Source organism: Loxodonta africana, chromosome 3, assembly GCF_030014295.1.
Source record: "Loxodonta africana isolate mLoxAfr1 chromosome 3, mLoxAfr1.hap2, whole genome shotgun sequence".
Lineage (NCBI taxonomy): Eukaryota > Metazoa > Chordata > Mammalia > Proboscidea > Elephantidae > Loxodonta > Loxodonta africana.
Window position 1 is genome coordinate 162,264,447 of NC_087344.1, and position 17,726 is coordinate 162,282,172.

The 17,726-nt window shown below is 36.4% G+C and overlaps 1 protein-coding gene across 1 annotated transcript in view; it reads left to right on the forward strand.

Annotated features, from left to right (window-relative positions):
• Window positions 1-17,726, forward strand: part of RSBN1 (round spermatid basic protein 1) — a 52,440-nt gene that overhangs the window by 10,211 nt on the left and 24,503 nt on the right. The window contains exon 2 of the mRNA XM_003409414.4: window positions 464-1,137. Coding sequence (XP_003409462.1) covers window positions 464-1,137 — 674 coding nt within the window. The remainder of the gene's footprint in view (window positions 1-463; window positions 1,138-17,726) is intronic.

Consider the following 17,726-nt stretch of genomic DNA (forward strand, 5'->3'; position numbering starts at 1 on the left):
TGAGAATGCCTACCCCAGCCCCAAAACATTGCCAATTTGACGGGCAAAAATGGTGTCTTATGGCTTAATTTGTCTTTGTTTGATTTACCTGTATGTACCATAGTAATTTGTAGACTGACAGCAAAATATGATGAGTTTAAATATAGATTTTACAATGGTTACCAAACAGATATTCCATAAAGTATGGCACATATGGAATTGCTCGAATATTTTCTTTAGTTTTGATTGCAAGTCATATTGAATTATATGCTTACCCTTGCGTTAGCTATTTTTTAGCATTGTCTTCAACCCAGAATATTATTGTGTTTTAAGATTTTTGTCCCCTTCATTTTTTAAACATGTTAAGTTGTAATGACATGGGGAAATTGAGAATAGGCTATTTAATTTGAAATCAAATACCTTAAGAAGCTTGTGTTTTGACACTAGGCCTGTCAACTAACTTCTTTTTAATTATTGTGGCCAGAAACACCAGATGAAAATGGTAAAACCCAGAGAGCTGATGATTTTGTCTTGAAGAAAATAAAGAAGAAAAAGAAAAAGAAACACCGAGAAGATATGCGAGGAAGACGCCTTAAAATGTATAATAAGGAGGTACAAACCGTCTGCGCTGGCCTGACCCGCATCAGTAAGGAAGTCCTCACCCAAGGACAAATAAATAGCACTTCAGGAGTTAATAAGGAGTCCTTCAGGTATCTGAAAGATGAGCAGCTGTGCCGATTAAATTTGGGCATGCAAGAATATCGGGTACCCCAGGGAGTACAAACACCTTTTATGACTCACCAGGAGCATTCTATTCGTAGAAATTTCTTAAAAACAGGTACTAAATTTAGCAATTTTATTCATGAGGAACACCAGTCCAATGGTGGTGCTCTTGTCCTTCATGCTTACATGGATGAACTCTCATTTTTGTCTCCAATGGAGATGGAGAGATTTTCTGAAGAGTTTCTTGCTTTGACATTCAGTGAAAATGAGAAAAATGCTGCGTACTATGCTTTAGCAATAGTGCATGGAGCAGCTGCTTATCTCCCAGACTTCTTGGACTACTTTGCTTTTAATTTCCCCAACACACCAGTGAAAATGGAAATTCTGGGCAAGAAAGATATAGAAACAACCACCATTTCAAATTTTCACACTCAGGTAAGATAAAAGCATTGTTAAATTTTTTAGTAAATACAGTTACATTATCTCAATAGTGTTAACCTTCTATTGCGTAGTACATACCAGCACACTTTTTGATAAAAATTCATGGTGGGAAAGGTGTTTCAAATTGTTTGTTTTTTTCTCTTGCTGAAAAATCTTAATGGCTGAAGTTCTTTGGGGTGGGTTTTGTTACTTGCTTGGTCTAAGAAATGATTTGTATTACACATTATTACAAGTCTTTTTGGAAAACCAGCTGGAAGAAAACTATTTGGTCTTTTACAAATCAGGTAATGCTACCGTGGAGGATGTGATACAGATTTAATAGCCTCAAGATAACTTTAGTTAAGAGTTAATCTTATATGTCATAGTAAAAGACATGAGGGCATTGGCCTATTTATTTGCCAGGTTTTTGCTGTTTTTGTTTCTCTTCTTTCAGTAACTTGTTGGCAGTCTATCCCAGAAACATACCCTATATATGTGACTTGGAAGTGTCACTAGGAAGACCGCCATAGCCTCTGCTCCTCCTGCCTACGCACTGTTGTAGGTGAAGACACTTTCTGAAGCCTTGCTTGGGCAGCTAGGCTTAAGTCAGCAGGGAAACCTCTCCTTCCTAACCAGTGGTTTTTTAACTGAACTTTTTTTTTTTCAATGAAGTTCTTATTTTAGGGCATAAAAAGGAATTAATAATGTGTCCATTTTTTTTATTGCTCGCTTTTGTCATTGGTATTATGAATGGTCAGCTGTAAAATTTTGTACTATATGTATAATAAATTCCATACAAGTTTTGTAGAGAATATTTCACTTTTTAGGGATTTATGATTTTATAGCCTGTTTTTTCAGGTTATCTAGTAATTTGCTGCCGTTCTTTTCCCTTAAGTTTTTTTTTTTAGGTAAAGTAGACTGTTCCATAATAAGACTCTCAGCTACCTGCATTACAGTGGTTTCAAGCCATTTAGATTTATTCAAAACCTCTCTAATTTGAATCTTTTTAGTGAGTCTTACCATCCATGCCTCCAGTGAGGGGAGTATCCAGTTTAGACTTATGAGCTTCAGAATTTCTCTAATTGAAGTTCTCTCTGCAGTAGAGAGAGCAGGAGCAGCCAATCTGGAGAGGTCGCAAGATGGGGCTGCCCAAGACGATGGAACACGATGTGCAATAAAGGGCTTCGTCTTGGATTTTGGCCTTGTTACCACAATCAGGTACCGAAGTGCTGACTTTTGTAGTAGATTTTGTTTTTTCTTTTTCTTATATTTTTTTTAAAGGCGTTTTGCCCGTTGAAGCTTAAGGAATCATATTTTTATAAATACTGCAGAAGAAACTGAAACAGTTCTCCTAATGTAGTCCATCATCCCGTAAGTCCCCATAGAGCGAGGAAAGATACTGCTGAGAGCACAATTAACATGCTCTATCACTTTTTTAGTTCAGAAAAATGCAGCAAATTTTCTCTTCTGTTTGATAGACCAACAAGCATGTTTGAGAAATAAAGCAGAAATATGTGGGGAAAATGTCCTGGTTTTCTAAGGGTGACTTTTTAACTCTCATGTTAGTTGTTATATAGTGGATCAAATTTGTATATCAACAGGCAGTACTCAGTCTAAATAGTTAATAAGATACCTCTAAAAATTCCCTGCTGATTTTTGTCCTCCAATTCATTTTTTTTTAAAAATGGAGCTGAAATTTAAATGACTGTACCAACAACTTACCTTGAGATTTACTTTGAGATTTATAAAATAACTTTTTAAGGACATACCAGGTTATTAGATATATTTCTCACTAAACATTTTAATCACACAAGAATATTGAGGACTGTCAAATAAGTCTTGTGCTCTGGTGGTCCTGGAACTTCATTTTGTTTATGAATTTTCAGTCATTGCTGAGAAGTATGGGGTGGGCACAGGAGGCTGGAATAGCCTATGAAACTTTAAATATATATCTATAAAATCTTTGGCAGATGTTGGCATGGAAGCTAACACAGTAGTTAAAATTTACTTATCACTTCATTATTTATAGAAATACTTTCACATTCATATCTAATATTTGAAACAACCTGTGGGGTAGATAAGCAATTTCCTCTCTATTTTTCAGTGAAGAAGCTGAGGCTTTGAGAGGTTCATTGTTATCCAAAGTCATGTAGTTAGTGAGTAGAAGATCCAGGATACAAACCTGGGCAATGAACAATGTTCAGGCCATTATGTCATACTCCCTTCTTAACTGCGTCCATAGAAGAGACTAGTGCTTTTATTTGTTCAACACTGTAGTCAGTGAAATTAAAATATCTCCATTTAGAACAATATGCTAAAGATTTTGTTTCTGATATTTTTGACAGATACCTTTAGGTTGCTGGGAATTAGGCGAATACCTAGGGTGTTTTGGACTTAGGTGTTTTTGAGACCTCTGTTATGAAGTTGTGTTAAGCCTATGAATAGGTAATTTTTTGATTACCTTAGAAACATTGAGATTTAAATATTTAGCGATAATAATTACTCATGAGTATATTTCAAAGTAGTTTATTCAGCAAACATTTTTTGAGAACCTACCATGTACTTGGCACTCTGTTCATAAAAGGACTAATTGATAAGCTCAAGTAGCTCATAGACCAGTGAGGGAGATGAGTAAACCAGCAATTGTAACACAGTTTGATAAATACTAGAGTAGAGCTACACATAGGGAGATCACTATAATAAGGAGGTTCACACTATAGGGGAGTGCCTAACTTGAAGTGATTAGAAAAGGCATTTTAAAGGATGTGTTGCTTGAGTAGGGTCTTGAAAGAAGGTTGGTACTTAGGTAAGGAAGTAGTGAAAGGACAATTTTAAGCAAAGGGAGTAGTAGTTTATGCAAAGACACAGAGGCGTTAGAGAAAGTGGTACTTTCAGGAAGTAGGAAAGAGCTTGATGTGATAAGAGTATGTGCTTTTGAGTCAAGACCAGAGAGCTAGACAAAATCAAGACCGTGAAGAGGTTTATATGATGTGCTAAAAATTAGGACTTTTTCTTAAACGTAATAGGAGGTTATTGGTGAACTTTAATGAGGGGAACGTTATTGCAAAGATTACATAGTAGTGCAGAGGATAGGTATGAGGGAGGAAATGAGATTGGAAGGAAGAAAACTGGTTAGGTTATTGTGGTAACCAGATTACATAGTAGTGCAGAGGATAGGTATGAGGGAGGAAATGAGATTGGAAGGAAGAAAACTGGTTAGGTTATTGTGGTAACCAGATCAGAAACGATCCAGCCAGAGAAGGGAATGGGATTATTTCTCAGTGGCATTTGAGAAATACTTAGAAGATGAGATCAGCTGAACTTGGTGAGGGAGAGGGGATAGAGTCTTAAAATCTAGTTCAGACAAATTAGTGGATGATGGTCCTGATCACAAAGTCAGTACTGTACAGAGTTGAAAAATCTGGTTTGTAGTGGTAGGAGATGTTGATAAGCAGTTCAGTTTGAAATGTTTTGGCTTAGAGGTACCTGTAGGGACTTAGGGTTAGAAATAGACATTAGGAAATTGAATATATGGATCTACAATCTGGAGACATGTCTAGGCTGGAGATGCAGAAGTTGGATCCATTAGCATGTAGGCGATCCGGGGACAACGTATAGAATAAAAGGGAGGAAGCCAAGCATGGAATCCTTGTAATACGCCTGCACGTAAGTATGAGGAACATTAGGATAAGACCAAGAAGAACGAGAGGTAGACCAGGAAACAAGTTTTTAGATTTTAAGAGTATGGAGTGATTAAGTATAATATCCATATAAGGGAGCAAGCAAGATAAGGATAGAAAAGTGTTAGATTGCTCCATTAGGAATTTAATTGGAAACTTTTTTCAAGACCAGTGCTTTGGGAACCATGGACATCTAAATGTTGTAAGTTATGCTTTCTCTTTAGAACCTTACTACTCAAAGTGTGCTGTATAGATAACTTTGGCATCACCACAGAACTTGCTAGAAATACAGACTCTCTGGACCCCAACCTAGATCTCCTGGATCAGAATCTGCATTTTAACATGATCCCCAGGTGATTCACGTGCACATTAAGTTTTGAGAAGCACTCTTTAGAACTCATTTCCTCTAGCAGGAAGAAATAAAATGTAATTTTTCCCAGTCGTGTGGGGTCACAATGAGCCGGAATTGACTCTGAGGCAACTAACAACAATAGTCTTTATATTTTCAAATTATTGTACTGGCTAAAGCTAGGGTCCACATAAACGATTTTTTTCTTTTAACATTGGTACATTTTTTTTTTTTTTTTAATTAAAGAATGTTGCCTAGCACTGTTTACAATAGCAAAAAGATGAAAGCAACCAAGGTGTCCATCAGTGGATGAAGGGATAAATAAGTAATGGTATATTCATACAATGGAATACTACGCATCGATAAAGAGCAATGACAAATCTGTGAAACATTTCATAACATGGAGGAATCTGGAAGGCATTATACTGAGTAAAATTAGTCAGTTGCAAAAAGGACAAATATTGTACAAGACCACTATTACAAGAACTCAAAAAATAGTTTAAACAGGGAAGAATATATTCTTTGATGGTTACGAGAGGGGGAGAGAGGGAAGGAGGAAGAGGGGTATTCACTAATTAGATAGTAGCTAAGAACTACTTTAGGTGAAGGGAAAGACAACACACAGTACAGGAGAGGTCAGCACAACTGGACTAAACCAAAAGCAAAGAAGTTTCCTGAATAAACTGAATGCTTTGAAGGCCAGCGTAGCAGGGGTGGGGGTTTGGGGACCATGTTCTCGGGACATCCAAGTCAATTGGCATAATAAAATCTATTAAGAAAACATTCTGCATTCCACTTGGAAGGGTGGCATCTGGGATCTTAAATGCTAGCAAGGGGCCATCTAAGATGCATCAATTGGTCTCAACGCACCTGGAGCAAAGGAGAATGAAGAACACCAAAGACACAAGGTAATTATGAGTCCAAGAGACAGAAAGGGCCACATAAACCAGAGACTACATCAGCCTGAGACCGGAAGAACTAGATGGTGCCTGGCTACAACCGATGACTGCCCTGACAGGGAACACAACAGAGAGCCCCTGAGGGAGGAGGAGAGCCGAGGGATGCAGACCCGAAATTCTTGTAAGTAGACCAGACTTAATGGTCTGACAGAGACTAGAAGGACCCTGGTGATCATGGTCCCCAGACCATCTGTTAGCCCAAGATAGGAACTATTCCCAAAGCCAACTCTTCAGACAGAGATTGGACTGGTCAATGGGGTAGAAATGATATTGGTGAAGAATGAGCTTCTTGGATCAAGTAGACACATGAGACTATGTTGGTGTCTCCTATCTGGAGGGGTGATGAGAGGGCAGAGAGGGTCAGAAGCTGGCGGAATGGACACAAAAAGAGAGTGGAGGGAAGGAGTATACTGTCTCAGGGGGAGAGCCATTAGGAATATATAGCAACGTGTATATAAATTTTTGTATGAGAGACTGACTTGATTGGTAAACTTTCACTTAAAGCATAATAACAATAAAAAAAAATTCTCAGCAGGGGTTCGAACTGGAACAAACTGGTTCAAAGCTCTAATTCAAACTTGAAAAAGTACTGTCTACTACTTTACAAAATGTTTAAAAATATTACTGGTGGAAATGGCAAATTAAAAAAAAAATTTTATTGTGCTTTAAGTGAAAGTTTACAAATCAAGTCAGTCTCTGACACAAAAACTTACATACACCTCACTACATACTCCCAATTGCTCTCCCCCTAATGAGACAGCCCGCTCCCTTCCTCCACTCTTCTTGTGTCCATTTTGCCAGCTTCTAACCCCCTTTACCCTTTCATCTCCCATCCAGGGAGGAGATGCCGACATAGTCTCAAGTGTCCACCTGATCCAAGAAGCTCACTCCTCACCCGCATCCCCGTCCAACTTGAAATGGCAAATATTTTTATATGTGTTTCACCATAACAACAAAGTTAAAAAACATTCCTTTCTTCGTCAGAAACTTTGTTTACTGGTTTTAGTACTGTATTTGCACAGACTTGTTAAGGACCATGTTAACCTCTCTATGCTTCAGTTTTTTTCCAGCAAGAAAATGGAAGGTTTAATCTAAGGTTGGAAGACCAAAAGTAAATAAATAAACATACATAAAACAACAACAGCAAAAAAAAAGAATGTTGCCTACAGGATAGTAATATTTTTATATCTCAAAGGAGAAAATTCCCAACATTTAGCTCTAAAAACCATGCTGTCCTGTTTATGGAACTTCTAAAATATTATGTGTTTATCATAATGTCAATTAAGGAATAAAACCAGAAAACCAAAGTCGGTTCTGACTCATAGTGACTCTATAGGACAGAGTAGAACTGCCCCATAGAGTTTCCAGGGAGTACCTGGTAGATTCGAACTGCTGACCCTTTGGTTAGCAGCCATAGCACTTAACCACTATGCCACCAGAGTTTCCCAATTAAGAAATAGCTAACAGATTGCAGCTTTAGAAATGTATTTGTTGTGAATACTGCTTCCTGCCTGTATTCGAAGTAGGAAAAAAAAATTTCAATCTCAGCTTGATGCTTCAATTGGTATCAGTTTACCTCATTTGGCATTAGAATATTTGCATTTTATAGTATGTTGAAGGCATCTTTATAATTGTGTAGAATTATACAAATCTGATTAAGTTTTAAATAATCATTAGCTAAATTATAATTTTGACCAAAAAGTTTCAGTTTTTGTGGACTCTTTAGGCTAGTTAATGAAATAAAATTAGTGTTCACTTACAAATGTTTTTGTCTTAAACATATATACATATACTTTAGGAGTAAACATAATGTATGATTTTTTTAAACTTAGGTGTTATGTCTTGTAATTATTGGCTAATTGAAAACTTTCGAATAGCTTTAAACTTTGAATTGTGATAGCTGTGCAGTAAGTATGCAATCCTTGGCTCTCCCTACCTTATATAAAAATCTGGTAGGGGCAGATCTTCTAAAGGAATTGTTTTTTCTTCTGTTTCCGAATGGTATTAAGTCCAGTGCGTTAGAGTTTAGCAAACTTTAATGTGCATACAGTTCACCTGGGAACCTTGTTAAAATGCACATTTTGATTCTGTAGGTATGAGGTGGGGCTTTATAGTCTGCGTTTCTAACGAGCTCCTTGGTGTTGCTGATGGTGCTGGTCTGTAGAACACACTGGGTAACAAGGCTATAGGCTTTAAACTATACTTGAATTGCAAAAGGAAACAACAAAAAACACTAAAAAATATAGTGACATTAAATGGGGAGTTGTTACAAACATCACCATCTGAGACAGTTTCTCACCTTGCAACAACTATGTAACTGAAGGGGGTTTATGGAAAAAAATAGTGTGTGTATGTGTGTGTTGAGGGGGATGAGGAATTGATGAAAAATGCTTATCTACCATAATAGGATTTTGTTTTCTTTATCTGGCAAATGCACATATATTGAGTTCTGCTTTTTTTGTTTTTTAAATTTCTGTATCTGTATACAATATTGAGATGTATCACTTAGGAGTAAAGCTGTTTGACTTTAAGTAGTAGACTCAAATGGACCAACAATCAGGAAGATGGCACAAGGGCAGGCAGCATTTCTTCTCTTGTACATAAGGTTGCCATTAATCACAGATGACTCAACAACAGCAGAATTCTGCTGTTATTTTTATTACTCTATAAAATGTAATGTTTTATAGGATTGGAGTATTCAGTGTTAATGTCTACTGTTCTAGAGAAAATCAGATGTTATTTCCTTATTGTGTGTTGGGGCAAGGCCTAAAATGGGCCTATTAGGTGCTCCCTGATCTTTGATTAATATAATTAACATTTTATAGTGAATTAGTAGTACTGATTTAGAGAGTGGAATTAGTAGAGTGGTATGTAGCTTGGGAAACAACTGAGAAACCATTAAAATGTTACACATCAGTGTGTTTTTACTAAGATGTATTGACACAGTGGCTACAGCAATGGGCTCAAATATAGCAACGATTGTGAGGATGGTGCAGGACTAAGCAACATTTTGTTCAGTTATATATAAGGTTGCCAACTCAGTGGCAACTAACAACTTACCTAACATGTTTTTATGTAAAAGGAGAATGAATATTTTAAGTAGCTTACTTTTTATAAAGTAAAAATGCATAAAATGGTAGGCTTGTTTTTTTTTTTTCATTCTAAGTACAGCTTATAATAAACTCACTTTGACCCATTCATACTGCTTTTCTGCTGTGTTTTAAAGTAGGAATGCCTTTCTACTCAGAGGTCACAAGGTTAGGAAGATTTCTCCCTAACTTTTTCCTTTATGTTTTTTAAACAACCGGCTGGAAAAGACTTTGTCCTGAAACAGCTCTGTGAGCTTTACTAAAGGCTGAATTGTCCCTGACGACATTATGTCTCCTACTTCCATGTTGGCCTTACATTTTAAAAAAAAACTGTAAAATTTGTATAATATAGTTTGCTATTTTTTTCTAACCATTTTTTGTATCAGCAACAATTTTATTTAATAAATTCACAATATAAAATGTAAAAAAAACAAAATAGGTAAGATCCAGAAATTAATCCAGTACTATAAAAGTATTTTTATCGCTTGCCCGGAGACTGAAACAGAGATTTTGAGCTGCATAAGGAGAGACTGAAAAGAACTGAAGGAATAATATTAAGTGGTGTTTTAGGAATTGTAAACTGGGATGTAAAACCCAAAATTACGGGCTTCTAGATACCTCTTCATATATAGAAATTATTAGAAAATAAGAAAAGGATCTTTTATTCCATATAGTCTCAGATTTATAAAGATAGATTTTTCATATAATAAAATTCAGCTATTTTAAATGCTGAGTTTGAAGAATTTTGGTGAACATATATAGTCATGCAAGTGCTTGTATTATCAATTTTGTAACATTCCCATCACCCCCAAATGTTCCCTGATACCTCTTAGTAGTTAATCAGGGATCCCAACACTGGGAGCCATAATTGCATTTGTTAGGGCATCCTGTACAACGTTAAATAAAGGTGGTGAGAACAGATATCATTGCTTTTTTTTCCTGATCTTCTTGTTAGGTGCTGTGGAGTTGATCTAGAGTCATAATGACCCCTAGTGACAGAGTAGAACTGCCCCATAGGGTTTTCTAGGCTGTGATCTTTATGGGAGCAGATCAACGGGTATTCTCTCATGTGGCGGGTTCAAATCACCAGCCTTTGGGTTAGCAACTCTGTGCTTAACCGCTGCACCAGTAGGGCTCCTAACGTGAAATGCAAATCAAAAAACACAGTGACATACCACTTCACATCCAATAGGATGGGTATAATAATACTAAAAACAACAACAAATGGGAATGTAAAATGGTACAGCAGCTGTGGAAAACAGTTTGGTGGTTCCTTGAAAAGTTAAACATAGAATTTCCATATGATCCCAGCAATTCCACTCCTAGGTATATACCCACGGGAAATGAAAATGGGGACTAACACATATATTTGTATGCCAGAGTTCATAACAGCATTGTTAACAGTAGCCAGAAGGTGGAAACAACGAAATGTACATCAGCATATGAATGGGAAGTCAAAATGTGATGTGTACATACAATGGAATATTATTCAGCCATAAAGAGAAATGAAGTTCTGATACATGCTATAACCTGGATTAACCTTGAAAGCATTATGCTAAGTGAAATAAGCCAGACATAAAAATAAATATCGTATGATTCCACTTACATGAAATATCGAGAATAGGCAAATTTACTGGAATAAAGTAGATGAGAGGCTACTAAGGACTGGGGTGAGGGTAATATGGGGAGTTATTATTTGATGGAAACCCAGGTGGCATAGTGGTTAAGTGCTACGGCTGCTAGCCAAAGGATCGGCAGTTCAAATCTGCCAGGTGCTCCTTGGAAACTCTGTGGGGCAGTTCTACTCCGTCCTATAGGGTCACTATGAGTTGGAATCAGCTCGAGGGCACTGGGTGGTATTATTCGATGGGTACAAACTTTATGTTTGGGGTGATGAAAATTTTGAAAATAGTGGCAGTGGTACCCACTTAAAAATGGTTAAATACCAGGGTAGATTATATACTGTGCCACAAACCTTTAAAATGTTTGTAATTGCACGGAGAATCTTCTTGATTACAGTGCAGTTTAATTACATATAACAGAAAGAAACCTGGGAAATCCCCAAGTATATGGACATTAAGCAACATACTTCTAGTTAACTGGTAAGTCAAAAATAGAAATTCAGTAAAAATAAGATACCTTGAATTAAATAAAAACACCATATCAAAATTTATGGAACGCAGCTAAGGAAGACTTGGAAGGAAATTTATAGCTTTACATGCTTATAATAGGAAGGGAGAAAGGCATAAAAATATAAGATAATCGGAAAAGAAAAATAAACTAAACCCAGTGCAAGCTGAATGGAGATAATAAAGATCAGAGCAGAAATCAATAAAATAGAGAAAAATCAATGAAAACAAAGAGTAAATCTTTGAAAAGATCAACAAAATTGACAACTTTAGCTAGAATGATAAGTCAAAAGAGAAGGCACAAATTACAAGTATCAGGAATGAAAGGGAGCCTTCACTACAGGTGATAACAAACATTAAAACAAAAATAAGGAAATATTATGAATAACATGTTGAAAAATATTATAACTTAAATGGAAAATACCTTGAAAGACACAAATACCAAAACCTACTTCAGAAGGAATAGACTATTCCCAAACAAATAAATTTATTAATAACCTTCCCACAAAGAAAAGTATAACCTAGATTGTCCCACTGATGAATTCTATCAAACATTTAAAGAAAAAACACCACCAATCCTATACCTCCTCTTTTAGAAATAGAAGAGCAAAAAGTACTCTATCAAACATTTAAAGAAAAAACACCACCAATCCTGTACATCCTCTTTCAGAAAATAGAAGAGGAAAAAGTACTTATAAACTCACTTTTTGAAGCCAGTATTACCCTAATACTAAAGCCAGATAAAGACATCACAAGGAAAGAAAATTATGGACCAAATAGCCTTTATGAACATAGATATGAAAACATTTAGCAAATCACCTCTAGCAATATACAAGGATTTAATGTCTGAAAATCAGTGCAATATATCATATAAATTGAAGAAGAGGAAAAATGATAGGATTATTTCAGTAGCTCCAGAAAAAATTAATAAATTCAACACTCATTCATGATGAAACTCTGAACAAACAAGAGAAAAGAATTTCTTTAACCTGGTGAAGGGTATTTATAACCTACTACAGATAATACCATACTGAATGGTGAAATGTTGAATTATTTCTCCATAAGATCAGGAAAAGGAACCCTGGTGGTGCAGTGATTAAGCTCTCAGCTTCTAATTGAAAGGTTGGCAGTTCGAACCCACCCAGTGGCTCTGTGAGGAAAAGATGTGGTAGTCTGCTTCTGTGAAGATTACAGCCTTGGAAACCCTATGGGGGAAGTTCTGCTCATCCTTTAGGGTCACTGTGAGTTGGAATTGACCTTTACCAGTATTCTTTATTTCTTCATGTAGCTCTCCCATACTCACTAGTGACCTTTCATTTCAGCCTGAAGGACTCCCTTTAGCATTTTTGTAGGGTAGGTGTGCTAGTAACAAGCTCCCTTAGGTTTTATATTTTTTAATCTTGGCGTGTCTTAATTTCTCCTTAATTCTTGAAGGATAGTTTTGCTGGATATGGAATTTTTGCTTGACAGTTTGTTTGTTTTCCTCCCAGCATTTTAAATGTATCATCCTACTGCCTTCTGGCGTTTGTGATTCCTGATGAAGATTCAACCATTAATCTTATTGAGGATCCCTTGTAGGTGATGTGTCACTTCTCTCTTGCTGCTTTCAAAATTCTCCCTTTGTCTTTTGGCAGTGTTTCAGTGTGGATCTCTTTGAGTTTATCCTGTTTGGAATTTGTTGAGCTGCTTGAATGTGTAGATTCACGTCTGTCATTAAATCTGGAAAGCTTTTGACAACTATTTCTTCATATATTCTTTTCCTTTTTCTCTACCTTCTGCTGGGACTCCCAGAATGTGTGTGTTGGTCCACTTGATGGTATCCCACAGGTTCCTTAGGCTCTGTTCACTTTTCTTCATTCTTTTGTCTTTCTGCATCTCAGGCTGGATAACTTTACTTGTTCAGTTTTCAAGTTTGCTGATTATTTGCTGAAATCTGCTGTTGGATCTCTCTAATGGATTTTTTTGTTTCAGTTACATATTTTTCAGTTCCAGAATTTCTGTTTGGTTCCTTTTTATAATTTCTAACTCTTTACTGATATTTCCATTTTGTTAATACATTGTTTTCCTGTTTTTCCTTAGTTCTTTGGCCATGATTTCCTTTAGCTGTCTGAGTATATCTAAGACAGTTGATTAAAGTGTTTGCCCAGTACATACAGTGCTGCACTTCCTCAGGGATGGTTTCTGTCAGTTTTTTTTTTTTTCTCCTTTGAATGGGCAACACTTTGTGCGTGTGTACACTTTGTGTCTGGCCTTCTGAAAGCCAGACATTTGAATATCATGATGTCCTAACTCTGGGAATCAGTTTCTTTCTCTTCCCCAGAATTTGCTGGCCTTGATTGTTGAATGCTTAGCTTGTATCCGGCCAGTGTTTTGACTTAAACTTTCTTCAACACCAGAATCTTAAAAAGAAAACAAACACAAAAACAAAACGCCTCTCCCAGTCTTTGTGGGTTGGCTCTGAGCTGCTGGGAGCATTCTTTAGTAGTTAGGCCATTTATGATTCTGTCTCAACATTTACTTCCTTATTACACCTAACCTGAGGATGAGCCATTGGTGAAAGAAAGCTTAGGGTTTTCTCAGGTCTTTTCTGAGCATGTGTCCCATCTTGGGCATGCACACATAGTTTTCTAAATTTCCCAGTATATACAAGTTCTTTTGAATACCCTAATTTTCCAAAGAAATTCTCTCCCCAGCTTTTCCTCTCAGGCTGTGTTCTGTCAGGTGGTCTGCTGTATATCTCAAACAATCTTTTGCCCCAGGTGGCTATAGGTTTTTTGATCACCTTGTAACATTTTCAGGCAGTGGTTATCCCTTTTCTGTTCTGAGTGGGTTCTAAGGTGAAACAGAGGAGCCCTTTTCATCAGCCCTTGAGGTAGATCACAGAAAGGTGAGAACATTAACACAATAATGTGCAAATAAGGTCTGTTCTGCCTCTTCTGGAATGAAAGACCAGGGTTCAGCACTGGGAATGTGAGCTGTGATCTTCAAACCAGCTGTCAGGCTGTAGAGGGAATGGGTCATGGAGAAGTAAAAAAGCTACCAAGCTTTCCTACTGGTTTTAAGTTGCCTTTTTCTTGATTTAGCCCTTTTTTGGCTGGTATAAACCTTTGTTTTCTAGAATTCTGACAAAGTTGTTTCTGATAGTTTCTGCTTGTGTTTTCAGTGTTTTTGTGGAGTGACGGGAGTTTGGAGCTGCCTGTTCTACTATTTTGCTGACGCCACTTGCCAGTAAACAAACAAAAAACAGTAGCATCACTTTTTTCCGGTTTATGGTCTCAGGAGCTACAGCTGCTAACCAAAAGGTTGGCAGTTCGAATCCACCAGGCACTCATTGGAAACCCTGTAGTGCAGTTCTACTCTGTCCTTTAGGGTCACTATGAGTTGGAATCGACGTGATAGCAACGAGTTTGGTTTTTTTTGGTTTATCTCCCTCCAACACTTCCATCACTTGTTTCCTACTGTACGATGCCTTCGATAACATAAACCTTGGGAAGTGGTAGAACTCAATTTGTTCTTTGCTTTCTGGTGCCATTTCCAGGTTAGAGTTTCTCAAACATTAGATCCTAATAATAATCTAGGGCTTACATTTCAAAATACATATTAGAATCTCAGGTTCCTCTCCTGGAAATTCTGATTCATCAGGTCTGGAGTGAGGTGTGAGACCTGTATTTTAAACAAGTATTCCAAATGATTCAATTGTCACAATAAGGGAAATGTATGACACACTGCTTTAAACCATGTAGCATCTACCATTACTCTGATTCCTTTCTTTTGAAGTACATTTGACCTGAAGATGCCATCTCTTAGAATTTTATAGAATCATAAACTAAAGGATCTTAGAGATAATCTCATCTGGTCGCACAGGGGTTAAGCACTTGGCTGCTCTGTGAGAGAAAAATGTGGCAGTCTGCTTCCATAAGGACTTACAGCCTTGGAAACCCTACAGGGTCGCTGTAAGTTGAAATAAACTTTACGGCAGTGGGTTTGGTTTTGGTTTAACTTCTTCATAGTGCAAAATTTAAAAACAATAATTTTTAGATAGGTGATTGTTCAGTAGCTTGTCTCTTCATAAGGTTTTGTAAGGCTTATGTTAGTCTAAGAAACCACTTCATCTTTTTCCCATTCCTTCCTGCTAAAATAGAGAAGATATCCCACTTCCTCCTCACAGGCTGATTCCTTCTACCTGTGTTCTGGATTGCATTCTTCAGCCTGCTTAGTATCTTATGTCAGTTATGTACCACCATTCCTCCAAATGTATATCTTTAATCTTCTCTTCCCCATTCCCATATAAGGAAAAGTATAAATTATACTAAGTGAATTCCTGCTCTATATGTTTTCTTCAATTTTTAAAAAAGAAATAATAAACTTTTCCTTTCTCCCCAGAAGTAAATCTTTATCTTGAATTTGTGGTTTATCATTTCCAAGCATCTTTTAATATTTTACTACCTATGTATAAACACATAAAAAATATACAACTGTTTTGTGTTGTAAAACTTTACAAATAGCCTATTGCATGTATCATTCTGCAGCTTGCATTAGTTCAACATTCTTTTTGAGAATTATGTTGATACATGTAAGTAGTTGATTTATGTTTTTAAATTTTGTTATTGAGAATATACATAGGAAAAAATATATCAATTCAAGTTTCTGCATGTATAATTCAGTGACATTGATTACATTCTTTGTAGTTCCTTCATTTTAACCACTAATTCAGTGTGTGGCTATATAACTATTTATTGTCCCGTTTTGTACATTTATGTTGTTTCCAGTTTTATAATGTTAGTGTATTGCAGTAAGCATATATGTAGGTATCTGTTTATCCACATATATATTCTGGGACTTTTTCTCCTATTCCTGGATTCCCTGACTATCCTGTTGCCTGAATTCAGTGGCTCACATGTCAGAAAAAGTCTTTCTTCCACCCTTATATTTGACTGGTAGTTTAGATAGGTATGGAATTCTAGGTTGAAGGTAATTTTCCTTCAGTTTTATGAAGGAATTGCTCCACTTCCTTTTAGATTTAGTATTGCTATTGAGAAATCCAATGTCATAATAATTGTTGATCCTTTTTGGATATCCTATTTTTTTCTCTCTGGAAGCTTTTAAAACCTTCTCTTTATTGCAGAATTTTAGGATACCAAGATAACGTGCCTGGAGATGGGTCACTGTCGTCATCTTTTTTTTTTTTTTTTTTTATTTACTATGAAATATTTCAGACATACAAAGAGGTATGAGGAATAATAACAAGCACCTGTGTTTTTACCACCTGGCCCCAAAATAAAACATTATCAATGTAGTCAAAGCCCTCTTTAAATCTCATATCTCGTTGACGTGAGTCTTTTTACATTCACTGATGTGTATTTAGGCCTTTTAAATATGGAAACTCATGACCTTCAGTTAGAATTAGTTTTCCTGTATTATTTCTTTGTTAATTTCCTTCTCTTAGTTTTCACTGTTCTTTCTTTTTTGTTAATTGGATTCTAGACTTATTGATTGAACCTCCAATTTTCGTATCTTTCCTCTTGTATTATATTTTTCTTTATCTTTTTGTTCTACTTTCTGGGAGATTTAACTATCTTCTGTTCAATTTATTTCAGCTATAATGTTTTGAAATTAAGAGCTTGTTCTCTGTTCTTTTTTTGTAACTGCTATTATTGTTTCATGAATGCAACATTTTCTTTCATCTCTGTTATTTATACTTGTTTTGAAATTTTCTTTTATTCTCTGAGTTGTCTGTTTCATTCAAGTTCTCATTTATTCTAGTCTGATGGTCTGTTCATATTTAAACATGAGTCAGTATAAAACTGATTAGAAACTCTGTAAACACATAGCTTATCAGTTGATGACTGTGTAGGAATCTGGTCATATCATAGGGAGAAAAGCCCGAGATACAAACATTTAGAAATCTTTCTTCTGGGGCTTTTAATTTCTACAGCTTAGAATCCACCAATTTTTTATGCCGGTGGTGTTAAGTTGGTTATACCCTTGCCTGCTAGAATTCTCAAGAGTTCAGCTATGGAAGTGGGTAGGTGATTTCATTGGAAATACACGGAATTTTATTTGAATCTTCTGTTCTAAGTATAACAGCTCTCTCCCAACACTTGTGCCTTATTTCTTTGTATCTATAATCTTTTTGGTTTCCCTCTGTCCACAAAATAGGGTACAAACAGGAGTATGGGGTGAGGAAATGGAAGGTTAAGAGGAGGGGTCTACTGATCTTTATGCACATTTAAACCCTCTCCTTTGTTTTCATTTCCATGCTTTATTCCCCACTTTCTGTGATAACTTGGCCTTTCTGTGGTTCTGTAGCATAAAGTGGAGTCCCTGGGTGGTGCAAACAGTTAACATGTTTGGCTGCTAACTGAAAGGTTGCAGGTTTGAGTCCACTGAGAGGCCTC